At 45.1% G+C, this 27,196-nt stretch overlaps 1 protein-coding gene across 5 annotated transcripts in view; it reads left to right on the top strand.

The window, feature by feature from the left end:
- kalrn (kalirin RhoGEF kinase) overlaps positions 1-27,196 on the top strand; it is a 612,442-nt gene that overhangs the window by 225,172 nt on the left and 360,074 nt on the right. For all 5 annotated transcript variants that reach the window (XM_033024025.1, XM_033024026.1, XM_033024024.1 and 2 more), the window contains exons 2-4: positions 16,245-16,319; positions 18,889-19,003; positions 26,460-26,652. In XM_033024025.1, the coding sequence (XP_032879916.1) occupies positions 16,245-16,319; positions 18,889-19,003; positions 26,460-26,652 (383 nt within the window). The remainder of the gene's footprint in view (positions 1-16,244; positions 16,320-18,888; positions 19,004-26,459; positions 26,653-27,196) is intronic.

Genomic DNA, 27,196 nt, shown 5'->3' with positions numbered 1-27,196 from the left:
CCCCCCCCTCTCCCTCTTGCCCCTCTCTCTGTGTTTCTGTCTCTCTCTCTCTCTGTCTCTGCCCCTTCTCTATCTGCCCTCACTCTCTACCCCCGCACCCCCCCCCCCCTCTCTAGACGTGACTGCAAGTTGGGGGCTATGCGTCAGTAGATAGGGTGTTTATGGGGTAAAAGGAGCAAATTAATAATATTAATATAATATCAAGGGGGGTAATTAACGTGAGTGCGGGGGGGGGGGGGATAGTTAGTGTGTGTGACGCTGCACGCCACCTCCCCCCCCACAACCGCACGTTGGGGGAACTTGGTCTAGTAAGTTATAAAAATACATACTGTGATTTTGCATTCAATGGATCTTTATAATTGAGTGGAAGGAGGTGCCGCAGGAACTTAGAGTCATTTCATTTTACCCTAACTATGAGCTGCCTTGAGCTATTAATAGGTAATTAGTCGGTTAAATAAGCAATGTGATTAGCAGTTAAATAGCTGGTACAATTTGCTGTCTTCTGACGGTTTTTTCTTGTGGCAGTTGACTATTGTGTAAATTAATTAATCGGGAAAGATCAAGAGTTTGGCTTCAGCACGAGTTCAGCCTCAAGATGTCATTGTATGGCACCATCTTCCCCCATAATTAATGAAAACATGGAGGCTAATTGAAGTTCATGCTTGGTCTGCACACACTGTGTGTTTCCTAGAAAGTTAAAACCTGGCCTGATCTTCTGTCAAGTCATCTGGGGGGCTATGCCTGACACTTCTGCCTCAACTTGTACTAGGCGCATAAAAGACACAAAGTGCAAGAGTAACTCAGCAGGTCAGCCAGCATCTCTGGAGAACAAGGATAGGTGATGCGTAAATGCATGGATGTGTGAAACAAGGAGCTGTGGAGGGAGCAGTCTCTGTGGAAGGTGGAAAGGGGTGAGGATGGGAAGATGTTTTGGATGACATTGGAGGAGGTGACGGCAATGTCGGAGGATGATGTGTTGGATGCGGAGGCTGATGGAGTGAATGGTGAGGACCAGGAATCTCTGTCCCTGTTCTACCTGTGGGGCGGGGGATTGAGAGCAGAACTATGGGACAAAGAGAAGTCACGAGTGAGGACTCCATCTTGACACTCGGGGAGGGGGGGGGGAGTGGGAAGGAGGGGGGGGGGGGGTGTTGGGGAGGGGGGAGGACCACATTTACGAAATAAAGAGAACATCTTGGATGTTCTAGAAATGGAAAGCCTCATCGTGGGAGCAGATGCTGTAGAGACGGAGCATTTGAGAGAAATTGAGTTGTACCACGTGCACCACTGCACAAATCTCTCTTTAAATTAAATTAAATTAAAATTTCTTTATTTATATAGCACATTTTTAGTCAACTTGCATTGACCCCAAAGTGCTTCACATAATTACATCCACACACACAGGCAAAGGTGGGTGAAGTGTCTTGCCCAAGGACACGCACAGGCAAAGGTGGGTGAAGTGTCTTGCCCAAGGACACAACGACAGTATGCACTCCAAGCGGGATTCGAACCAGCTACCTTCCGGTTGCCAGCCGAACACTTAGCCCATTGTGCCATCTGTCGTCCCACACCTGTGGCATTGCTTCTGCTGTTATTTGCAGGGAAATGGTGTTTCCTTTGAGGTGACATCGTCTGGGTCTATCACTGTGGAGAATAAAGTAGTGTAAAGAGAAATGAGTAAAGTTCCCAGCATCCAGGTAATAGATATGCACATCTGTCTGGCTAATATTTGTGTCTCCATTTCACTCAGAGTAACAAGGTTAGAGACCATTTATTCACACGTGAAGACAGGAAGCTTTGGGCTAAAGAAAAAATTGATGAAGTCTTCTCCCTTGAGAAGTAGCTTCTTCCCTATAAACATCAGGCTATTAAACACTACAACCTCCAAATAGGCTACAAACTATATCAGCTTGGGGACATTATTTTTGACTTTATACTACTATTGTCTATTTATCTGTCTGTTTGTTTTTTTAATATACTGAACTTAAAATTGTTTATTATGGGTTTCACAGAATCATATGTTTACATATCTGTTATGCTGCTGCAAGCAAAACTTTCATTGTTCTTTTTCTGGACATATAACAATAAAATACTCTTGACTCTTGATGAAGCTTGGATGACTTCTCTAATGCAGCAACAACAAGCAGCAAACTGTAGGTATGACCTAGAGAGACAAGCGGCCCAGCAAAGTGTGAAATTGTATTTTAGGTTGCAGGAGGTAAAAAACCTTAGAGCGGGCAAACAAAATCAATCTGGATAATCGCTCTTAAAATTGGCACAGATTCAGAGAAACAGTGCTGCTGAATCCTGCTTATTCCGTGAATAACTAAAAATGTTCATTTTTCATACATTGCTTAAAAAGATAGAAAAAACATTTTTAATGTATGGTCCTTCCATAAACTAGGGTAGTGTCCAATTGCTACCCCATTGCGGACATTGGACTTTGCCTACGGAACTGATACACATGGCAACAATAATAAACTAAACTAACCTAAACTATATCCTGCACTCTGTATCATTCCCTTTGCTCTATCTATTGTACTTGAGTTTGACGATTGTATTTATGCATACTATTATCTGATTTGTTTGGATAGCAAGGAAAACAATGCTTTTCACCCTACATCAGTGGCAGTAATAAACGTACATCTAAAGCATTTGGACATCCAGATAGCAACAATAACTTGATTCTTTAAGACATGTTTCTCATATAGAAGGACATGCATCAAAATATTTCACAGGACTCCCTTAAACAAGATTTGAAGAAAAAGATGAAGGAAAACATGAGGAAAAGATAACCGTAGGTTTGGAGGAAGGGGACTGAACATAAGTATTGAGTGTCATAAGCAGAAAGCAAGAGAACGTGGTGGAGATTTTAGGAAGCAAATTCCAGAAGAATTATGTCTGGAGATAGTGATTTGGTAGCTGAGAGTGCAGCAATCAGTGGTAGTGAAATTAAATTCAATGTTGCTCAGGAAAGGACAGATATTTTAGATGGCTTTGGGTTGGAGAAAATTACAGTGATAGAAAGGTGCAAGGTCATGAAATGATTTGAAACTAAATACGACAGGAAGAGATTTGTTAAAATTGAATAATTGCTTTAACAGAAATCAGTGTGGGTGTAGAGCGAGTGTTAACAAAGGAGTGATGTGTGAACAACACGTGATTCCTAGTCGGGGGAATAAAGATTTGAAAGATCTTAAGTTAATGATAAAGCTACAAGAGACTGCAGATGCAGGAATCTTGAGTAAGAAATAAACTGCTGGAGGAACTCAGGGGTCAGGCAGCATCTGTGGATGGAAATTAACAGGAGATATTTCAGACTGAAGAAGGACCCCAAACTGAAATATCGTCTGTCCACTTCCCTCCACAGATGCTGCCTGTGCACCCGTCATACCAGCTGTTCGTTCCCACCGAGCAAACAGTTTACAATGGCCTGTTTCCTTGATCATCATTACTTTTTTGCATATCTTTCATTCATTTGTTTTATATCTCTGTCTATATCTCTCATTTCCTTTTCCCTTGACTAGTCTGAAGAAGGGTCTCGACCCAAAACGTCACCCATTCCTTCTCTCCAGAGATGCTGCCTGACCTGCTGAGTTACTTCAGCATTTTGTATCTATCTGCTGCCTGACCCGCTGAGTTCCTCCAGCACTTTGTGTGTTGCTGTGTGGGGTGAGTTAGAATAGTTAGGACTGGATGTAGCAATGATGTGGATGAAGGTCTGTGTAATAGTAGAATGTCGACAAACACAAGGAGAGATAGATTAAAGTTGGTTGTGACTTTGAGAGGGGCCATTTTGGTACATGGCAGCACCAGAAACCTGATTGAGGCAGACAAACATTTAGATACGTCATTAATTGAATTGTCGGATAGTTTGATTTTACCATCACAAGTTTAATTTGTTAGTTAAACAGTTTTTTTGAAATGCAATGTGACAGCACCATCTCCCTTGGATATCGCTCTGATCCCTATCTGGCTGACATGCCTGGAGAGAGCATCATCGGTAACAGCTGGGTCCAATTAGCTGTGATTGTTTGGCCACCTGAATCTTGCCAGCCCACTCCCTATAAACCAGAGAAGGAGAGAAAGGGGTGGGGAAAGAAAGGGGGCTGCCTCCATCCCAGCTGTGTTCCATGAGACTAAGCCACTGGAACAGACCTGAGCCCACCTGCACGACCATGTGATCAAGACTGGACCGCTGGGAAAGAAAGGCCAAGACAGCCAGTGCCTCTTCCTGAGGCTAAGTCTGAGTGGCCGGGGCAAGCCTGAGATGCCAGAATCTCTTCCTTCCTAAATTCTCTATTGGTATTGAAAGCAGCATGATATGATTGAGATGAAAACCTTCAAAATAATAAAACCATTTCAGAAAGCCCTCAGTGACTTTCTGATATAATACTATTACATAGATTGCTTACGGGGACAGCTAAGACCTTAAAATGGTGTTTGTACTTTGCTGTGAGTATATTCAAGAATATTTTAGCAAGCTGATTACATGTACATTTCTGAGCTGACCCCCATTATAATCATGATGTTGGATATTCAAACTCTCACCTTCCTTAGAAGGTACAGATAAAGTCAGTAACTGGAAAGGTAATTGTTATTATCTAAAGGTAAGGTAATTATTAATAAGCCTTCAGTCTGGTATCTTTTTTATTTTTTGTTATGTTTAAAGTATGTTTTTGTTTTTTTGTTGTTGTTTTATGTGGGGGGAAGAGGGTATGGTAAAGGGGAAACCATCCTTCAGTCGCTTCCTGGAGAGGATGCGACTATTATTTGAGTCTCATCCTATTCCCCCCCCCCCCCCCCCACCCTGCGGCCTACCTACTGGATTGATGCAGCCTTTCCTGCCGTGACTGACCAGAGCTCCAGCAGCAGCGGCGCAGCGCTGGATACATCGCGGAGCGGGCGATGTCTCACCTGGGATCGCCGTTTGGAGCTCTGGAGTGTTGAGCCTGCTGCATCGACATCGCGGAGCTGTGGTTCGCGGAGCTCCCAACAAGGGTGGCGCTGACCAACATCGCGGAGTCCTGCGACTCTTTGTCGGGGGTCACCAGCATGGGTCTCCGCCCAGCTCGGCCTGTGGACTTCGGGAGCCGTGGACTCCAGTGGGAGGTGGCTGATTTAGAGGTCCGGGCCGCTGAGGATGTTCTCCCGTTCGACGTCAGGGTTCCATCATTCCTGGCGAGAGGGCTGAACATCGGGCCACCCGTAGCGGCGACTACGGGGTGCTCGGGAGGCCCCGACCACGGGCCTGGGAAAATCAGCGAGGAGGTTGACTGGACTTTGGTTCCTTCCCTTACAGTAGGGAACTTTGGTGCCGCTGTGGGGATGTTTGTGTCGTGGACTTCTGTGTTTTGTCCTTTTTTTTATTTGTATGACTGTAAGGAAAATAGCATTTCATCATCTCTAGACAATGACAATAAATTGAATCCAATCCAATCCAAAGAGCTTGACTTGGAACATTTTATCCACTGCATAAAATACATTATTGGGTCATGGAGTCATACAGCAAGGTCGCTATGATCCATTGGAGGGTCAGAGTCCAACAGCACAGAAACTGGCCTTCAGGCCAACTTACCCATGCCAGCCAACATGCACTAGTCACCAGGGTGGATCACGAGTATCTGCTGAGGACTCTGCGGGCGTTTGGGTTCGGACCGCACATTGAGGCCCGGATCCAGCTTTTATACACCGCCGCGGTGTGCCTCGTTAAAGTAAACGGATCCTAGACAGCCCCCATTCCCTTCCGCAGAGGAGTACGTCAGGGCTGCACCATGTCAGGCCAACTGTACACAATCTGCATGGAGTCGTTCCTTCGTCTGCTTTGGAGGAGGTTGACGGACATGGTTCTACGCGAGCTGGACCTGGAGGTGGTCCTCTCAGTTTATGCCGATGACATGCTCCTCAGGTCACTGACCCCGTCGACCTGCAGAGGATGCGTAAGTGCCAACGAGTCCTCTTGGCTGCCACCTCTGCCAGGATCAAGTGGGAGAAATTTTCTGGACTCTTGGTGGGTCCCTGGCAGGTGGACTCCCTCCCGGAGGAGATGAGGTCTTTCACGTGGAGTACCACACTCCTCCTCTACTTGGGAGTCTACCTGAGTCTCGTTGCAGAGACCTGGCCGGCGAACTGACGGGAGCTGGAGATGAAAGTCGTTGCCCGGCTGGGGGGCTGGTCAGGTCTCCTCAGAGTGCTTTCCTGCCAGGGCAGGGTGTTGGTCATTAACCAACTCGTGGCCTCCATGCTCTGGTACAGATTGACCACAATGGTCCCATCAGCCACCTTTGCTGGGATCATCCAGAAGAAGTTGGTGGACTTCTTCTGGGGCAACGGAAAGCACTGGGTCTCTGCAGCGGTCCTGAGTCTCCCGATCGAGGAGGGCAGTCAGTTGCTGGTGTGTATTCGCACCAAGTTGGCGGCTCTCCGCCTCAGGACCTTGCAGAGATACCTGTACTCAGGGCATCCTCACAGGTGGCACGTGCTGGCGACGCACGTTTTCCTGCGGGGCCGCTGCCTTCAAGGTGGTACGCGGATCCCGATGGTGGGCGTCTTCCTTGCCGTCCTGCTGGGGATGCCCAGCTTCTACCGGGACTAGTTGAGACTCTGGCCTGGTTGCCGTCGACCGAGCCCCCCATCCACGGGCCCGGGCGTGAGAGCAGCCGGCCCTTGTCCCACCCCACCGCGTGTCCGGGGTAGGGGGGGGGGCTCAAACGTGTGAAATAATTGTGACTGAGCAAACCCCCACTCAGCCGGAAGTACCCGTCAGACTCGGATGCCGTAACCCTTCCCAGGAGCCGGTCCCACACAACTTGAGCCGCCTATCCTCGACACCCTTCATCTCCCTCCAAGACGCAGGGAGGCGTGTCCTGTACGGGCTCATCCTCCACACCCTGCACTTCCTCGCCCTGGTCCACCATCCAGATACTAAGTGGCTCTATGCAAGAATTCTCCCCCTCTACATCGGGGACCTGCGGTGGAGGGTATTGTGCAGTCCCCTGCAGTCTGTTTCTCTCGCGGTTTACAGACGCGCCAGCCGCCTGCCACTTTTGTGGGCTGGAAGAGCCTGTGTACCACGTGTATATGGAGTGTGTGAGGCTGCAGCCCATGTTCAAATATCTAAAGGGCCTGCTCCTTGCCTTCGGGCTGTATTTCTCACCCACAATCCTCATCTTTGGACACCCTGTGCGTAGGGGAGAGGGTAGGGCTGAAGATGTCGTGGTTGGGTTGCTGCTGGGCCTGGCCAAGCTGGCCATCTGTGAGTCACGGCACCAGGCGGAAGAGGGCTCTGCCCGAGCCGGCTGTCTGCCCCTTTTCCGGGGCTACGTCTGCGCCCGGGTGGTGTCAGAGAGGGATTATGCACTGCCCACGGGCACCCTGGGGGGTTTCTGGGACCGATGGGCACCACGGGGGATTGAATGTATCCTTGACAAGGATTGTAATGCTGTATAGTTATATAGTAGTTTATTTAGTATATTTGTTTGTCTTGTATTATGGTGGTGGGTTATGTTTTGTTTTATTGTATTGTAAATATTATTTTTAATAATTGGAACAACTATTTTGATTTTTTTAAATCCACTAGTCACACTTGCTTACATTTGGCTCGCATCTATCAAAACCTTTCTTATCCATGTTCCGGTCCAAGTGCATATTGAAGGCTATTATGGTACCTGCCTCCACTACCTCCTCAGGCAGCTTGTTCCATATACCCGCTACCTGTCACAAATGGGATAATAATTTTTAAAGTTTGTTTCTTTTAAAATAATGATGAATAATATGAAAGTGCAGCTTATTCTGGGAGGAATGTATTAATAAGCCACATTGAAGTGGCATTTGCCACAGTTGACCCCTGCTCCAACAATCATGTAGCACATTTTAAGGCAATTAAGACCATCATCTTGTTCTTTACTTAAATTTGGTGAATTAAGAATTGTTTTACATTTTATCTGATGATCATGTTATGAATATTTATCAGTATGAGAAAATATGGTTCAAATTTTAAAATGTTTTGTAGTTGAAAGGCAAAGTGGTAGGTGGAGAATGAATTTGATCTAAATATAATAACTTCACTCTCTCTAAGTGTTGACTTGTAGCCCCATCACCTCATAGTTGCCAGCTTTTATTAAACAATTTCTCTTGTTTATATAAAGAAGACCACTTCAAGTAGATTACATATTAGGTCAAATTCAGAGACGGCAAAATGAATATTTTTGGCAGATTTGTCCATGAAATTGCTGTTCTGTTCAGTACAATATATTACAAGAAGTTGTAATTCTAGATGGATCAAAAGGGAGTAATGGCATTTTGTCTGATGTGGATTCATTGAATACTTCTGGTTTTAGCAATTAAATTAAAACAATAACAATTCAATTGTCTTTCTTTTAAGAGCAGGGAGATTGTGGTACAACTATATAATTAATTAGTTAGGCCCCTTCTGAAGTACCATGTGCAGTTTTTGGTCATTACATTACAGAAAGAATGTGACTATTTTGGAGGGTGGTGCCAATAGATGGAGTGTTTGAGATGGATTTATTTTCTTTGGAGCAGGGATCGCCGAGTGGTGACTTGATTGAGGATAATGAAAAACGTAGCATACAGTGCATTCAGAAAGTATTCAAACCCCTTCACTTTTTCTGCATTTTGTTACGTTACAGTCTTATTCTAAAATGAATTAAATCTATTTTTTTAATCATCAATCTACACACAATATCCCATAATAAAAAACCGAAAACAGTTGTTTAGAAATTTTTGCGGAGTAATTAAAAAGAAATAACTGAAATATCACATTTACATAAGTATTCAGATCCTTTACTCAGTACTTTGTTGAGGAACCTTTGGAAGGGATTACAGCCTCAAGTCTTCTTGCGTATGACGCTACAAGCTTGGCACACCTATATTTGGGTAATTTCTCCCGTTCTTCTCTGCAGATCCTCTCAAGCTCTGTCAGGTTGGATGGGAAGCGCCGATGCACAGCTATTTTCAGGTCCCTCCAGAGATGTTCGATCGGGTTCAAGTCCGGGCTCTGACTGGGCCACTCAAAGGCATTCACAGACTTGTCCCGAAGCCACTCCTGCGTTGTCTTGGCTGTGTGCTTAGGGTAGTTGTCCTGTTGGAAGGTGAACCTCCGCCCCAATGTGACATCCAGAACGCTTTGGAGCAGGTTTTCATCAAGGATCTCTCTGTTCCGACGGGTGGCGCCAGAAGTCGGAAGCCTCGCCAACAGCTGTTCGTCCTTTCGACTTTTTCTTTGTTTTTAGTATGTCTAAAAGTGTGTTTTCGTGTGAGGGGGGAGGAGGGGGGAGGGGGGAAACTATTTTTCAGTGACTTGCCTCGGTGGAATGCAACTTTTCTCCTAGTCGCATTTTCACCCTCCCTCGCAGCCTAACAGCTTGGATTGGTGTGGTCTTTCCCGGAGTCGGGCCCAGAGCTTCAGCAGCAGGTGCAGCGCTGTCGCTTGCTAGGGGTCGCCAGAAGAAGTGCTCCGATCGCTTGCCCGTGGACTACAACATCCTGAAGCCATGGTCTACGGAGCTTCTAGCCGTGGGCGCGGTGTGGACTTTCCATCGCTAGTCTGGGATCCCTTGCTGGGGATCGCCGGAGAAGAGCTCCGACCGCCAACCTGCAGCCTATAACATCGTGAAACCGTGGTCTCCGATAGGAAGCGGCCGATTCGGGACCTCCAAGCCGTGGAGTTTCCGTCCGTCCCGACGTCAGAATTTCGATCATCCTGACGAGATCGCCTGTACATCAGGGCATCTGTAGCGGCGACTGCAGAGGGTTCATGGCCCCGACCATGGAGGAGAACTGAATGAATGTTATTGCATTCCACCAGAGTGAGGAATGTTGATTCCACTGTGGTGAAAATTCATGTTGTATTCTATCGTGTATTGTGCTCTTTTTGATTGTGTGGCTGCATGGCAAGTCAAATTCCACTGTACCTTAATTGGTGCATGTGGCAATAAATTGAACTTGAACTACTTTGCTCCGTTCATCTTTCCCTCGATCCTGACTAGTCTCCCAGTTCCTGCCGCTGAAAAACATCTCCACAGCATGATGCTGCCACCACCATGCTTCACCGTAGGTATGGTATTGGCCAGGTGATGAGCGGTGCCTGGTTTCCTCCAGATGTGACGCTTGATATTCAGGCCAAAGTTGGTTTCATCAGAACAGAGAATCTTGTTTCTCATGCCTTTTGGCAAACTCCAAGCGGGCTGTCACGTGCCTTATACGGAGGAGTGGCATCCATCTGACCACTCTACCATAAAGGCCTGATTGGTGGAGTGCTAAAAAATATAGTTGTCCTTCTGGAAGGTTCTCCCATCTCCATAGAGGAACTCTGGAGCTCTGTCAGAGTGACCATCGGGTTCTTGGTCACCTCCCTGACCAAGGCCCTTCACCTCCGATTGCTTAGTTTGGCCGGGCAGCCAGCTTTATGAAGAGTCCTGGTGGTTCCAAAGTTCTTCCATTGAAGAATGACGGAGGCCACTGTGCTCTTCAGGACCTGCAATGCTGCAGAAATTGTTTTATATCCTTCCCCAGATCTGTGTCTCGACACAATCCTGTCTCTGAGGTCCAGGGACAATTCCTTCGTCTTCATGGCTTGGTTTTTGCTCTGATGCACTGTCAACTGTGGGACCTTATATAGACAGGTGTGTGCCTTTCCAAATCATGTCCAATCAATTTAATTTACCACTGGTGGACTCCAATCAAGTTGTAGAAACATCTCAAGGATAATCAATGGAAACGGGATGCACCTAAGCTCAATTTTGAGTGTCATAGCAAAGGGTCTGAATACTTATGTAATGTGATATTTCTGTAATTTCATTTTCATTACTTTCCAAAAATTTCTAAGCGCCTGTTTTCGCTTCTTCATTCTGGGGTATTGTGTGTAGATTGATGCTAAAAAAAAAAGAATTTAATCCATTTTAAAATAAGGTTGTAACAAAATGTGGAAAAAGTTAAGGGGTCTGAATACTTTCTGAATGCACTGTAGGTGTCAACAGTTCTTTTATTTTGACGGTATCTTTAAAAAAAAAAAATCATTATTTACTTTTCCGTAGAAGTAATGTGTATCTATCTATTAATATATAAAACTCTCGCCCAAAATTCCGAAACGGAACTCCGTCCGGCTGTCACATTTCTTCCATTGATTCCCTGCAACTCCGAAACTGGACGCAGAATCGCCGACATCTTTTCCATTTCGGTAGAGATTTCACTTTTCTTTCTAAGTATCCGCTCCTCATTACATTCCGTCGTGTTTAAGTACACGTTTTTAATCAAATCCTTCCCCCCCCCCCCCCCAATATTTCAAAACTAAACTGGCTTCACACCCACAGAACCTTCACCAGCCCCAGCCCCTGCTGAACGTTCCATCGTGTGATGTCACAATGCCCAATCTTCACATATGTCCAATCGGAATGGATCCATTTACATATGCCTATGCAGGAGCCCAAGCCAATGGTGAACGTTCCATCGTGTGATGTCACAATGCCCAATGCTCAAAGACATCGTTGCCATAGAGAGGGAGTACAGAGAAGGTTCACCAGGCTGATTCCTGTTATGTCAGAACTTTCATATGAAGAAAGACTGGATAGACTCGCCTTGTAATCGCTAGATTTTAGAAGATTGAGGGGGTATCTTATAGAGACGTTTAAAATTCTTAAGGGGTTGGACAGGCTAGATGCAGGAAGATTGTTCCGGATGTTGGGGAAGACCAGAACAAGGGGTCAAAGTTTAAGGATAAGGGGGAACGCTGAATCGCCGACATCTTTTCCATTTTGGTAGAGATTTCTCTTTTCTTTCTAAGTATCCGTTCCTCATTACATTTCGACGTGTTTAAGTGTACGTTTTTAATCAAATCCTAACCCCCCCCCCCCCCCAATATTTCAAAACTAAACTGGCTTCACACCCACAGAACCTTCACCAGCCCCAGCCCCTGCTGAGCGTTCCATCGTGTGATGTCACAATGCCCAATCTTCACATATGTCCAATCGGAATGGATTCATTTACATATGCCTATGCAGGAGCCCCAGCCAATGGTGAACGTTCCATCGTGTGATGTCACAATGCCCAGTGCTCATAGACATCGTTGCCATAGTGACAGTACAGAGAGTCAGATGTGGGCCGAGGAGCCTTCAAGACAACATGAGATGTTCCCATATTGTGTGAAAATATTTACGTCATTCACCCCTGAACCTCGATAAGAACACCACCTGCACATCTTAATTAAATTAGAGAAAAACGGAAAAGAGGTCGGGCATTTACACTTTTAAGGCTCTGTGTGTGTCGAAGCTTCGTGTGTGTGATGCCGCACCGCTAACCCCCCCACCACCCCCCCCACGCGTTGCCGAGACGGACCCGACTTCGACGACTTCAAGATACGATATTTTAAGACGGCAGGGACCCGACTTCGACGACCAAATCTCCCCTGGGGGCTACAGGTAGGGAACGGTCTTTATGCACTTTTCCAACTCTGTGTGTGGGGGTGGTTAGTGTGTGTGAGGCGCCCGCCCCCCACCCCCCCCCCCAGTGGGGGCTACGGGTAGGGAACGGCTGCGTTGGGGGATCAGACCCAACGGGTTTGCCATTGGTCGTCGTGTTTAAGTGCACGTTTTTAATCAAATCCTAACCCACCCCCCCCCCCCCAATATTTCACAACTAAACTGGCTTCTCACCCATAGAAGCAGCACCAGCCCCAGCCCCTGGTGAACGTTCCATCGTGTGATGTCACAATGCCCAATGTTCAAATACATCGTTGCCATAGAGGGAGTACAGAGAAGGTTCACCAGACTGATTCCTGGGATGTCAGGACTTTCATATGACGAAAGACTGGATAGACTCGGCTTGTACATGCTAGAATTTAAAAGATTGAGGGGGTATCTTATAGAAACTTACAAAATTCTTAAGGGGTTGGACAGGCTAGATGCAGGAAGATTGTTCCAGATGTTGGGGAAGTCCAGAACAAGGGGTCACAGTTTAAGGATAAGGGGTAAATCTTTTAGGACCGAGATGAGAAAAACATTTTTAACACAGAGAGTGGTGAATCTCTGGAATTCACTGGCACAGAAGGTAGTTGAGGCCTGTTCATTGGCTGTATTTAAGAGGGAGTTAGATGTGGTCCTTGTGGCTAAAGGGATCAGGGGGTATGGAGAGAAGGCAGGTACAGGATACTGAGTTGGATGATCAGCCACGATCATATTGAATGGTGGTGCAGGCTCGAAGGGCCGAATGGCCTACTCCTGCACTTAATTTCAATGGTTCTATGTTTCCCTCTCCGAAACCCCTCTCCCACCCATCCCTCTCTCCCCCACCCCCCTTCCCTCTCTACGCCACCCCCTTCCTCCTACCCCTCTGTCCCTCTTCCATCACTCCCCCTACCCCTCTCCACCTCCCTCTCCACTCTTTCCCCTCTCTCCCCCACCCCTCTCCCCCTCCCTCCCTCCTTCCCTACCTCCCCATCCTCCCCCTCCACCACATCTATCTCCCCATCCCCCTCTCTCACCCCCTACCCCGCTCTCCTTTCCCTCCCAAATCTGTCCCATTTCCTCCACCTCCTCTCCCCTCCCTCCCCTCTTCACATCCCCCCTCCCTCCACCCACCTGTGTGTTTGGGGGTTGGTTAATATGAGTTTGATGCCGCAGCCCCCCCCCCCCCCCCCCCCCCCCCTGCAAAACGCCGTTGGGGAAACAGACCCAACGGGTCTGCACTTGGTCTAGTACATAACTAAAACTCTGATCTTGTGCGCTGCTGCTTTGCGCGTTTTTTCTATATGCGCAAAATCGGTACACGATAGCGCTACGATTTTTCGCCAGCTCACTCACTGTACTCCTGTGCTGTGTGTGCAACAAGTTTTATTCCGATCGGCGGTATATTGTAAAAGTTAGCGAGGTTTAAAAATCTTTAAAAATGCGTGTGCGCAGATCAATCTCCTCTTCTGCCAGTCAGCGGCACGCGGATTAGTCTCTTCTGTCACTCCGCGGGACGGTCTGCCCCTTCCTGCACCATCGCATCTTTACTGGAGCTGAGGGACGCTGTGGGTGGCTGGCGGAAGTCTCCAACCGGACACAATTTTCGGAGGGACCGGAAGCGGCCCTGCCTGGCCCGGCACTGCGCAGCGCGGGAGATGTAGCCAAACGGAAAGCGGAGAATCCAGTGCCCGCAGGGAGTCCCTAACGCATCGCTATCACAACACCCAGCAGCACCAGCCCCTTCCCCTCTTGTCCCCCTTGCTGACTCCTGCCCCCCCCCCCCCCCCCCCCCCCTCCCCCGTGATACCCTCATTGCTCTTCCCCTATATTTTCTCTGAGCTTTCCACCCCCCCTCCTCTTCCGCCCGCCCACACACCGGCGTGACCGTAGCTGCTTGTGCTTCCGGGCCAAGCCGAGGATCCGCACCGACGGCTGATGATCCTCCGGGGCACGCAAGGAGGGAGAGAAGCGGCAACCTCGTGATCCTGGGGTGGGAGAGTGGGGGAGGAGAGGGGATAGAGGGACACGAGGGGAGTAGGGAGTGGAGAGGAGTTATGGAGGGAGGGAATGACTGAGGATAGGGGAAATAATAGGTGAGTGGGGGAGGGTAGGAAGAGATGGAAAAAAGAGGGTGGAGGTGAGGATGGATAGTGGGGGAGGAGGGGGAATAGAGGGAGAGGAGGGCAGTGGGGGAGGGATAGTGGGGGGTTTAGGGAGAGGTGAGGGGTGGGGATAGGAAGGGGTTAGGGAGGGAGTGACTGAGGGTAGGGGAAAGGAGAGGGAGAGAGAGGTGAGGGAGGGATTGGGGAGGGGAGGAGGAGAGGGGAAAGAAGAGGGAAGGGTGAAGAGGAGGGGAAAGAGTGCTAGGGATGAGGGGAACTGAGCTGCGCCTGTGCAGTTGGGGGCTATGGGTGAGTGGTGGAATATTGCGTTGGGGGACCAAGCCTCCTGTGTCCCACTTAGTCTAGTGTTTATTAAAGCTGAAGGTCAACACCTCTTCATCCATAAAAAAACACATGTCTATGATCACATGTCAAAGGTGATCACAAGGTGAGTCAGGGGATTTAAGAATGTTTTTTTCACTGGGGATGGTTGAAATCCAGACTTCACGGACTGAAGTGCTAGTGGAAACAAATACTCAAGCAACATTCAAAAATTAATTAGATGAATACTTGAAATGCCATGGTGTACGAGGGTATGGGCTGTGAAGTATTAGTGTAGATAGGGAGTATGATGGCTGGCCTGGGAATGGTGGGCCGAAGGGCCTGTTTCCATGCTAAGACTCTCAGTTATCGTGTTTATTGTAGTTCAATTGTGCCAGTGAGGTGACTTCTTTTTGTTTTGAAGTTTGTGTTTAAATTAATTTGTTTCTGAGATAGAAAATGAACATTTATAATTCAACAGGACAATTTTTTTCCTCGTGCCCAAGATAATATTCCTGCTTCATCATATACCTTTCAAACAGCTGAAAGATTCTTGGGTACCATCATGGGAATGTGCTCTATATAAAAGGATATTTCATTTTTAAAACAATCACTGCATTCAGTTATTAATTATATATGAAGCATTTGAAGACTTTTATGGAGGCCTTAATGGAGAAAATATATGAACATCTCTCTAATTTTAAGTTTATGATGATTTAAATTTTAGGAACTGAAATGTAAGAATGCAGTTCAGGGGTTCATTTTATTGTCTTGTGTCGACTTATTTGAAAGGATGGGGGAAGTAAGGACCACTTTGGTTTCCATGGCACTCAGTGTGTAATAGATTTCCATTGACATAAAACAGTCCATGGATAAGAGCTTTCCTGCAAATCCCAGGAGTCCTCCATGTCATCCATCTGGAAATGACAGTCGGCTGAAGGAGATGCTTGTGAAGTGTTCACATGCTACTTTAGATTTTTTTATTCAATTTATTTTTGGAGGTAGGTTAAGAACCAGTGTTTCCTTTCCATTGCAACTAAGAAAATGGGCTCCGATCTTCTGAGAAAAACTATATGTTGCAATCATTCCAGCGATGTATTTCTTCGAGATCGCTTGCCAATTATTATTGCGGGCCTATATCCAGTTGGATAATTGATCAGTCTCCTGGGTGGTGTGGAGAACCTTCTGGTATGGATTAATTTGCACTCATGGTAGTCTGTTCGACGAGACTTCCATGGAATGCACAGGATGCTTAATTATTTCTATCAATAGTTAAAATGTTAACTTATAATGATAATTGTGTTCAGTGAAAACTGACGATTAAAAAGATGAATAATTACAATTGTTCGTTTTGCAGGACCGTTCAGAAACGATGGATTAAAACTATCTGATGTGATGCCAATAATGAAGGAAAAAGTTGCCTTTGTATCAGGTGGGTATATTCAAAATAATTAATAGCATCCCTAGTTATGGATATTTTAGCTGTTTTTCCAATTGAATAGCTCGCAGGAGTATAGCAGGAATCTATTTCACGGTAGTACAGTAAATCCCTCTTTCTTCCCCCCCCCCCCTCATCCCCCGCTACCTTCCTCCCGCTGGCTTCACAATCTGCAGATCTTCAGAACTTTATCTCTGGCCTTTATTTTAACCATCTGCCTATCAAAAACATCCCTCACCTGTGTCAACTTATTACCTGCCACACATTGTCTTGCCTCTCTCCTTCAGTCAGTCTGAATAATGGTCTCAACCCGTAAAGGCACCTTTTCCATGTTCTCCAGCAATGCGGCCTGATCTACTGAGAGTTACTCCAGCATTTTGTGTCCTTGCAAGAATCTAGTTGTCACACCCTCAGATTTTCTTCGTAACTAAAGCTTATAAGCAACATAAGTATATATGTTGATAATTTGGCAAAGGAGGTTCTAGCTCTAACGAAAGAAAAGCCAAAAGAAACAATAGGATTCACCTCCAACAAATCCCATTGTGCCTTCCCATTCTTGCAAGTTTACTGACCTCTCCAGAGCAGCCATATTAAATGCGATGGATAGTTTTGCTTCCACAGCTTCAAACCATGCTGAACTTCCCATTTGCAAGAATACCAGAAATCATATTCCATGTACTGACATGTTGTAATTTGATTTCTGTTTTCTCTTATACAAGAATCAAACTATAATCACCTTATTCACCCAAGTTTCACTGTAAAACATTAATCACCAATGTTGGAACTTCCACCCACCAAAGGAGATGATTTAAAATATATATGGGGACCATGGAGAGCCATATTGCTAAAAAACAATTGATTGGTGTTATTATTTTGTCAGTGACGTGTCAAGTATAGATCAATATGACTGAAGACTGGGTGCAAAAGGGTTACAACATAGAGCACAGCAATTGGGCCCTTCGGCCCTTGTGCCAAACATGATGTCAAGTTAAGCTGATCACATCAGCCTGTATATGATCCCTAACCCTCCATTCCCTGCACTTCCATGTGCCTATCCAAAAGCGTCTTGTACCCCAGCATTGTATCTGCCTCCACCACAACTCCTGGCAACACCTTCCAGGCGGTACCCGGACGTGGCATCGAAGGACGAGAAGCTGAAGCAAAGAAGTGGAAGCCAAATAATCGAACGGAAACGAAGCAGAAAAGCCAAAAAAACAAAAGGGCGGGACGCCTAAAAGCCAACTAACCGAAAGGGTTACTATGGCTGCCAATGCCCCGAGCCATCTGTCCCCGCGGCCGGGGCGCGGTGTGAATCACCCGGTGAGGGTGTCAGCGGGTGAATCACCCCATGTGTGGGTCGGGAGGGGGTGTATTACTCTGGTGTGGAGGCGGGGTCCGGTGGCGGTGCAACGCGGTCAGTGACTCTGGGTGGGCGGAGGGACCAGACTGTCCCCAACTCTGCTCCCCCCGGCCCCGTGTGTGTATGTGCGCTGCCGATCCACAGTGCGGCCGCACGGGGCAGACGAGGTGGATGGCGGCCATGGCAGTGGAAGAGTGGGGGCTGTCCCGAGGGATGCGCTCCTTCGGCCGCTTACAACTAGGTGCTCGGGATCAGATTGCCCAGTCACCCTCCAGCCCAGGGCGGTCTCGTGTGGGAAAATGACCCCCGCCCTCCCGTCTCCCCCGGCTAGTGATGTGATGGACGCGGGGTTCTGGACCAATCGTTGACAAGTCCCACACCCCCCCCCCCCGGCGACGTCATGTCCGTTATCTATCTTTTCGGCACAGTGGCCTTTCGGTGAGTTGGCTTCTAGGCAACGCGGCCTTTCGGTGAGTTGGCTTTTAGGCGTCCCACCCTTTCGGTTAGTTGGCTTTTCGACTTCGTACGCTTTCGGTTATTTGGCTTTTCGGCTTAGTTTTCGTTCGGTTATTTGGCTTCCACATCTTTGCTTTGGCTTCTCGTCCTTCGACGCCACATCCGCACACGTTCCAGGTCCCCACCACTTTCTGTGTTAAAAATAAAACTTGCCCCGTACATCTCCATTAAACAACCCCCTCTCAATTTAGAGCTCATACCCTTGAGTGTTGGTCATTTCCGCAGATTTCGACAGTCTACCCTGTCTATTGTTGAAAGATCGCCAGCTGTGAAAATGTTGGCTGCATACTGAGTTGAGTTTGTTGTCAAAGAGTAACAATGCTGGCAGCATTCACTTGCACCGTACTTGGAGCTTGGTTGGATGTCACTTTTCATTACAAATTCTGCCTGCAATGGCAAGGCAACCAATGCTACAGAATGCCTGAGGAAGCAAAGTAAAATAATCTACATGGGATCTGCAGGTCTGACCTGTTCATCTGCCCACTGGCAGCACCTGAAAAGACGTACAATGTCTATTCAACCTGGCATTTCTGCAGTAATCCTTCTAGTTCCTGAAGCAGAGGAGCTTTGAGACTATTGTTCACTTCTCATCCACAAAATAAAACTTAAAATGCAATGATTATCTTTAGCTGCAAGAGTGTACAGTTTCAGAGTCCTTGCATGTTTAAAAATATAATTTCATTGCAGGTGGACGTGACAAAAGAGGTGGTCCTATCCTAACTTTCCCAGCTCGCAGTAATCATGATAGAATAAAGCAGGAAGATCTCCGCCAGCTCGTTACCTATTTAGCAAGCGTGCCAAGGTAGAGTACAAGTATTACGTATGACATAGTTCAGCAACAAACCTAATGGAAAGAATGTGTTCTTTAATACATATTAATCATCCTGCTTTCTGGAGAAATCATTACAGGTCCACCACTGACTTTCCGGAAACTGGTGGTCTGGCATTTCCTTTAATCTGGACAAAATTATGAGAGCGCACTTGAAATCCCCCCCAAAAAGTGTGTTCCCCCCCCCCCCCCCCCCAGGAAAACTGTGGCACCTAGGCCAGGTGAGGCAGTTGATCTCGGCTTCATGGGACTTCCGCAGCCGATTGGTGGGTCAAGTTTGCCTCCTGTGGCCGGAGCTCTGGAACTTTGGCCTGGCCGGAGCCGGCAGATCCGTTCCCATAGCCGACTTCTGAGGCCGATTTTGCGGGCTGGTATCTCCGCCCTCCGAGGCTGTGACCTCTGTTGGTCCGGCAAAAGCTCTGGAACCAAGGGTGTTGGAAAATTGGTGGTGGACCTGTACAATTTATATTTTGGAATTCTATCTTTATTGGTTTGAATGGAATTGGCGAGATAACTTGTATGCTATTTTGCAATTTGTGCAGCGTTCAATTGTACAAATCTCTGTTTCATCTAATTATTTACCTTATGTCAATGGGCACATGATTTATATCAATGATTTGCATGACGAAATACAAGGCATGATTAGCAAGTTAGCAGATGACACTAAAGTGGGTGGTATTGTGGATATTGAAGATGGTTGTCAAAAGTTGCAGCAGGATTTTGATTGGTTGGGCAGGTAGGCTGAGGAATGGTTGATGGAATTTAATACAGAGAAATGTGAGATGTTGTATTTTGGGAAGTCTAACCAGGGCAGGACATTCGCAGGGCTCTAGGGAATGTTGTAGAGCAGAGGGATCCCTAGGAGTGCAGATACATAGTTCCGTGAAAGTGGCATCAAAGATAGATGGGGTGGTCAAGAAGGCTTTTGGGATATTGGCCATCAGTCAGGGTATTGACGGATATGGGCCAAGCGTGGGCAGGTGGGACTAGTGTAGATGGGTCATGTTGGTCAACGTGGGCAAATTGGACAATAGTCAGTTCCACACTGAATGACTCAGTGATTCTCTGACTTGACTGTCTTTCCAGTGCAATGTTGTTATGAATATTGTGCAAGGTCCTATCTAATTTAATCAGCCAGTGAAATGATCCAATTCTGTATCACAATGGGGAGCCTGCATTTATACCACAAAAAGTACAAACTGGGATAGTTTAGCATTTACGTGTGAAAACTGGCAGCTGATTTGCCCTTCTAAAGATAGATCATCAACCTGATAATCCTCTCATAATCATCATAATCATAATCAGAATAATACTTTATCAGCCAACATACGAGGAATTTCATTTGCCATACAGTCATACCAATAAAAAAGCAACAGAACACACAAAATACATTTTAACATAAACATCCACCACAGTGACTCCACATTCCTCACTGTGATGGAAGTCGAAAAAAAGTTCAATCTCTTCCCTTCTTTGTCCTCGAGCTTTCCGTTGACGTGACGATCCTGGCTCCCGTAGCCGGCGGCATTTGGGCCTTCTCTCCATGATAATTGCTCGTTTCTAAACTTCCCCCCAGTCTAGTTTCAGTAAAAACACTGAATCAAGCACAAAACAACTAAATTTTATTTTACCAAAAGCACGTCACAGATCACACACCGTACCTATCCCACCGCGGGTTCGATCCTCGCGTCTGCCTGTTCATGCCCTCTAGGCCTCGCTCAGACAGAGGCACTCCAGAAGTTTACGCAATCCCAAGCGCTCTTCCAAAAGATCGATGCTGAGCCTCGTGATCGCGGATTTTTATATGTCCCGGGACCTCAAGGGGCCGAACCACATGGGGGTGGTCTCTAAATAACCCAATTACAGATATCGATTAACCCCATACATAATTGGCATTTCCCTAACCCAATAATACAACAGCTCAATACATTGTATTCACAACGGACTTCAAGATGAAGTCAACTTGCAAACATTTACCCTGATTAACAGAAAACCCAGACAAGGCTCAACACTTCATCCAATCAATACTTGGCAAAGTCAGACTCTGCAACATTATTTATAACTATTTACAAGGCGTATGTCTGGTTTACAGCCATCCAATCCATTCTATGCATTTGACAGGATTGACAGGGTTTTCAGAGCTTCCCATTCTTTGCTTGCAAATTGTATCTAAGCTCCAGACACTCTGGCACCTCCGTCCCAGCTCTGCAGAGAGTAATTCCAATTTGACCAAATCTCCCAGCAACCCTGAAACGTAACCCCATTTTGAAGTCCTAGCTGGTCCAATTTAGCCAAGATTAACAACCATACATGCTGCATGATCTGCTGAGTGCTTCCAATATTTTCTGTTTATTTGTGTTTCTTTTATCTCGGAGTAACTGTTAAATTGTTTCCATCATTAGTTCAGAAGACATAGGGGCAGAATTATGCCATTTGGACCATCAGATCCACTCTGCCATTCGATCGTGGCTGATCTATTTTCCCCTCTCACCCATTCTCCTGCATTATCCCCGTAACCATTGATGTACATACTAAACAAGAACCTATCAATCACCGCTTTAAAAATCCCCAATGACTTGGCCCCTACAGACATCTGTGGCAATAAATTCCACAGATTCACAACCTTCTGACTAAAGAAATTCCTCCTCTTTTTGAGAAGGAAATACCTTTCAATACCTTTCAAATTACTAAAGGTAAGTCCTATTATTCTGAGGCTGCACCCTCTGGTCCTAGACTATCCCACTTCTGGAAACATCTACTCTGTCTAGGCCATTCCTGATTCGGTAGGTTTCAATGAGATCCACCCTCATCCTTCTAAACTCCAGTGAGGGCTCCGACATACATTGCATTCAGAAAGTATTCAGACCCCTTCACTTTTTGTTATGTTACAGCCTTATTCTAAAATGGATTAATTTTTTTATTTAATCATCAATCTACACACACCTCATAATAAAAAAGTGAAAACAGATGTTAAGAATTTTTTGCAAAGTAATTAAAAATAAATAACTGAAATATCACATTTACATAAGTTTTCAGACCCTTTGCTATGACACACAAAATTGACCTTTAATTAAGCAGCTCTACCCATTGCCACTGTGCTGCACATATGTTTTCAGCTATTTCATCAAGGTCGAACACCTGCTAAGCCAATGACTTTCACTCATAGGAATAAGGAAACAGATACTTCGGAATCATCACCTGAAACATTCCCTCTATTAATATGACGGAAGAATATTGCCAATTGTTTATCCTCACTGAGGCGTAATCCTGGAGCTCTCTAATTAATAGTATTGTCGTACTACCCTGAAGATATTGACTACAATGCACCGAGATGGCAACTCAGTAGCACTTCCTTAGGGATAATTAGAGATGGGCACTAAATCGAGCTATGCCAATGAGATCGATATCACATAACAGTATTAAAAAATAGAACAGGTCATGTTAATGGGTGTAGAAGACATGCAGTTTACGGAAAAACAAGATTATATATTATGCAAGGGAAGATACAAAGTGCTGGAGTAACTCAACAGTTCAGCAGCTTCTCTGGAGAACATGAATAGACAACGTTTTAGGTCAGGACCCTTTGTATTATGTATTATGCATCCAGGTAGTGATTCATAGTGTGAAAGAATTGAGTAGCGTAGTCAAGGAGATTATAATCCATCAAAATGAGAGATAATTCATCATCTTGGCAGAAGTAACATGATACTTACCAAACCAACAGTAGCTATATTTAATTGCACTCATTAAATACAATTGTTCTTCTCAATATCTAATTTCTTGGTGACCGGTTTGGTGAAGTAATAAGAGTTAATGTGATAGACATGTTGGTGCCCAGCAGAAGATTAATGGGATGAACAGAGGAATTAACTGTCTTTTGTTTTGTTCTACAAGTATGGAAGATATCACATCCTTCTACTAAAGTTTGACATGTAAATTATAGACCATTACATCTACATCAGAATAATTGAAGCATAGAATTTTACCATACTGGTAAATGTATTTAAGGTCCAGGTTCATATACAATAACTTCACAAAATCACATACACATTTCTGAACAGGACCAAAATTAAAAAATATAAGAACACTCATTTTTTTTTTTGCTGCAAAGTTAACATTGAGGAATTGAGGCTTTTGTGATGTTAATACTGGACAGGATTAGCTGTCAGTAGATAGCTCTTATATGCATTTTTTAACCTTATTCCCTGCAGCAATCCTAGACATTGGCATTTCAATAACTGACAAGCTGTCACTATGCACAACAATTATATGAGACAGTTTAGTGAAGAATTGGGTATGTTGGTTAAGGATCATTTGAGATTATAGTGATTCCTTGATTAAAGCAGCATAATTTTAAAACTGCATGCACGAGGTTAACAATAGAAGAAAAACACATCTGAATTACCTCTCTCAAAAGAATGCATTATATTATGGATAGAATTTTCTTTTAATGGCGACACAAAGGAGTGCAGGTGCTGGTTTATACATAATGTGTTGGAGTAAGTCAGCGGGTCAGGCAGCATCTCTGAAGGACATGAATAGGTGAGATTTTGGGTTGGGATTCATATTTAGGCAGACAATAGTGGGGGACGGGTAAAAGCTGGAAGAGAGGTGGGGGCTGGACAAACCCAGGGAAGTGATGAGTGGATACAGGGGTGGGGGGTTTGATTGGTGGATGGTTGGACAAAGACCAGAGATGAAAAAACTGAAACTGTGAGATTAGAAGGGGCATGAAAAGTGAAGCCAGAGGAAGAGATATCAAGCCAAAACTCAGTCAGCTAAGTCCTGCTGGATCTATCAGTTGCTAACAATTTCAAGTCCCCTTCTTCACACTCCCATAAGGACATTTCTGTCCAGGGCCTGCACCATTGCAAGAGTAAGGGCCCATGCAAACTGGAGAAACCTCCGTTTACAACATATTGTTGTATATTGACTAGCTTACAAACCAATGGTATGAACATTGAATTCTCAATTTTCGGGTAACTAACCGACAAACAACTCCCCTCTTCTCTCCCCTCATTTCCCTGTGGCCCACGTGGATACAATCATGCCGCCCTTTCCTGTTTCCCTCCATCATCTTCCACCTATACGTCTTCCTGTATCCACCCATCACTTTCCTGGCTTCATCCTGCTCCCGTTTCTCTTCCAACTTTCTCCCCCCTACTACTATCAGTCTGAGGATATTGCCAATTATACATTTCATTCAAATGTATAATTTTTTCCTGCCATTTTTAAGATATTTACACTTTGTATTGGATTTTATTTATTAACATGGCTGTCTTTCAGTCATATGAGTTGTGGAGAGATAACATGACAGATAATATTGCTGAATTTCATTCAAACAAAACACAGATGCTGAAAATCTGAAATCTTTAGTTCTTAAGAAAGATCCTAGATCTGACACATTACTGCTGTTTATCCACTACTATTTCCACTACTATTATTTTTACTGAGCTTTGTTCTTTGATTGGTGGCTTCTCACTGATTATAATAATAAATTCAAGCAAATATCATTCCTGCCACCCTATTAGTAAGAGTTCATTGAATTCGGACATTGACAGTAGATTGCTGCCTGCATTTTTACTCATCTGTAATCTGGTGCTGTAACTCACATAACAAAGCAACACAGATAACAAGCTCATTATCGTGTCAGTAGCTAATGGCCTGCCAGTCAAATTCTTCAAAATAAATCAATTTTTACTATGGAAAAAAGTATTTAATCTGCGTTTAATTCTCCCGTCAGGTTGCTTTTGGAACAAGTTAAATAATAGTTTCCTGATAAATTCCATATTCAACTATTCAGCAATTCCTCTCAAAATTCCATCATAAAACCTCACCCCCCCCCCCCTCCCCTCACCTGCATCGACCTATCACTTCCCAGACTTTGTCCTTCCCCCCCCCCCCCCCTTTTCTTCTATCTTTCTTCTCCCACACCACAATCAGTCTGAGGAAGGGACCCGATACGAAACGTTCTCCAGAGATGCTGCCTAACCTGTTGAGTTACCCCAGTACTTTGTGTTTTAATTTATTCAGAAATCACGATGATTTACCAGCTGACCACCCAAGTAATGTTTCCTGCACTCCATCCCTCTCACCAGTGCCCTGATTACTGTGCTCCATTCACACTCATTGAGGCCCTGGTTTGCTGTGCTTCCTTCCAATTCGCGGGGGCCCTATTTCTCGTGTTCACTTCCCACTCATCGCTCTCAATGTGCCCTCGGCTGAAATAGTTGTTCAGAGATTATTACTTTTGAGTTTCTGGTCACTAGTTCTCGTCACAAGTCTGGTCACGATTGGACGACACCAATGGCTTTGCTTGGCCAGGCCAGATCAGGCCAAACCTGCAACTCCACCAGGATAATGGGCCTTTATGGCCAGATTAAGAACTCTATATTTATAACAACTTGGAAAACGGCACCCAAACCTGGCGACTCTTGTATACTATCTCAAAGTATTATTCCTATATCACTTGTACATGATCTAAGATTGTGCTTATGTATAGCAATACTTTAACTAAACTGCATTAAAAAAATCACTGAACCTCGGTACATGTGATAATAAAGTACTATTAAATCATTAGATAATCCCCTTCTTAATCATATCAGTGTCGCTCATTTCCACCTGGGCAGCAGAGCGGCGCAGTGGTAAAGTTACTGCCTTAGAGCACCAGAGACCCTGGTTCAATCCTGACTATGGGTGCTCTCTGAACAGAGCTTGCACGTTCTCCCTGTGAGTGTGTTGGTTTACTCTGGGTACTCCGGTTTCTTGCCACTTTCCAAAGACATGCGGGTTTGTAGGTTAATTGACTTCTGTAAATTGTCCCAAGTGTGTAGGATGGAACTAGTGATTGCTGGTCGACGCGGACTCGGTGAGCCGAAGGGCCTGTTTCCGTGCTGTATCTCTAAAAATGAAAAAAACTAAAATGGGCCACAGAAACTGGACCACAACATTTCTCTTCCCTGATTCCATGTTCCTGTACAGCTCTAAGAAGATGCATTTCATCCTGGTACCGAAAGCATACCACCATGCCCTTATTAATTCATGCTTGTAGATTAATGCTTGTGGATCAATCCCCATTGATATTATAGCCTATTCCTTTTCATTCTCTAAAGCTGAAATGCTCCCTGTCTCACAACCTCTCACTCCAAAGCATGCATCTCTCACTCCAACTCATACCCACCCTCCTCCCTACAACCTCATCACTCCTCATCACGTCCCTTACTCTTATTCTGCTGCAGAAGCATAGCTGAGGACTTTCGTGAGTCAGTCTATGGGTGTGCACTATTCTGTTTAGATTTTGTTACTGCTGCAAAAACGTGCGTCATGCGTGTGTTGCAAGTTTAGATTGGGATAATTCATGTATTTGAAGTCGAGTGAATGCTTAAAGATACATATTCCTTTCAGTAACGGCTGCTTTATATTCCAACAGTGAAGATGTGAGTAAGAGAGGATTCACTGTTATCATCGACATGCGGGGTTCCAAGTGGGATCTGATCAAACCTTTACTTAAAACTCTCCAGGAGTCTTTCCCTGCTGATATCCATGTTGCACTGATTATCAAGCCAGATAACTTTTGGCAGAAGCAAAAGACCAACTTCGGAAGCTCAAAATTTATATTTGAGGTAAGCGTCACATTCAAAATTAAATCCTTCAACAATTACACATTTATATTTTTGTTATTGTTTATTTTTGTAGTAGGCATAATATTGTAAAAAGAGTAGTGTAGTTAAAAAAAATAAAATTTAAACCACTATGGCAGGAAGCGGGCCAATACAGACCAACTTAAGATCTGAAGAACATTTGGAAATGGCGGTGATGGGAGCCTTTGCTACATTTAACCAATCTACTGAATAATGAGTAACAGGAAGACCAAATACAAAATAGAGCTCAAAGCACAAATTTACCAATAAGTACATGTTGATTTTCAAAATTCTGGTTAAAGTCTAAGTAAGATCAGATGCTATCTTTGCTTGGAAAAGGCGTTTTAGACTGTAAGAATCATCTGCACTTAAACCAACACTATTAACCATGCGTGATTTAAATGAGACACAAACTTCAGGACCCAATGTTAACGGTATTAGTGTTGCCTGAATTGGAACTTGTTTCCCATTTATTTCCAAGAGAAAGTTAGTGGGATTGAAATGAAGCCCAGAAATTTAAAAAATG

Source organism: Amblyraja radiata, chromosome 7 (genome assembly GCF_010909765.2).
Source record: "Amblyraja radiata isolate CabotCenter1 chromosome 7, sAmbRad1.1.pri, whole genome shotgun sequence".
NCBI classification, from domain to species: Eukaryota; Metazoa; Chordata; class Chondrichthyes; order Rajiformes; family Rajidae; genus Amblyraja; species Amblyraja radiata.
This window is presented reverse-complemented; position numbering and strand designations above follow the sequence as displayed.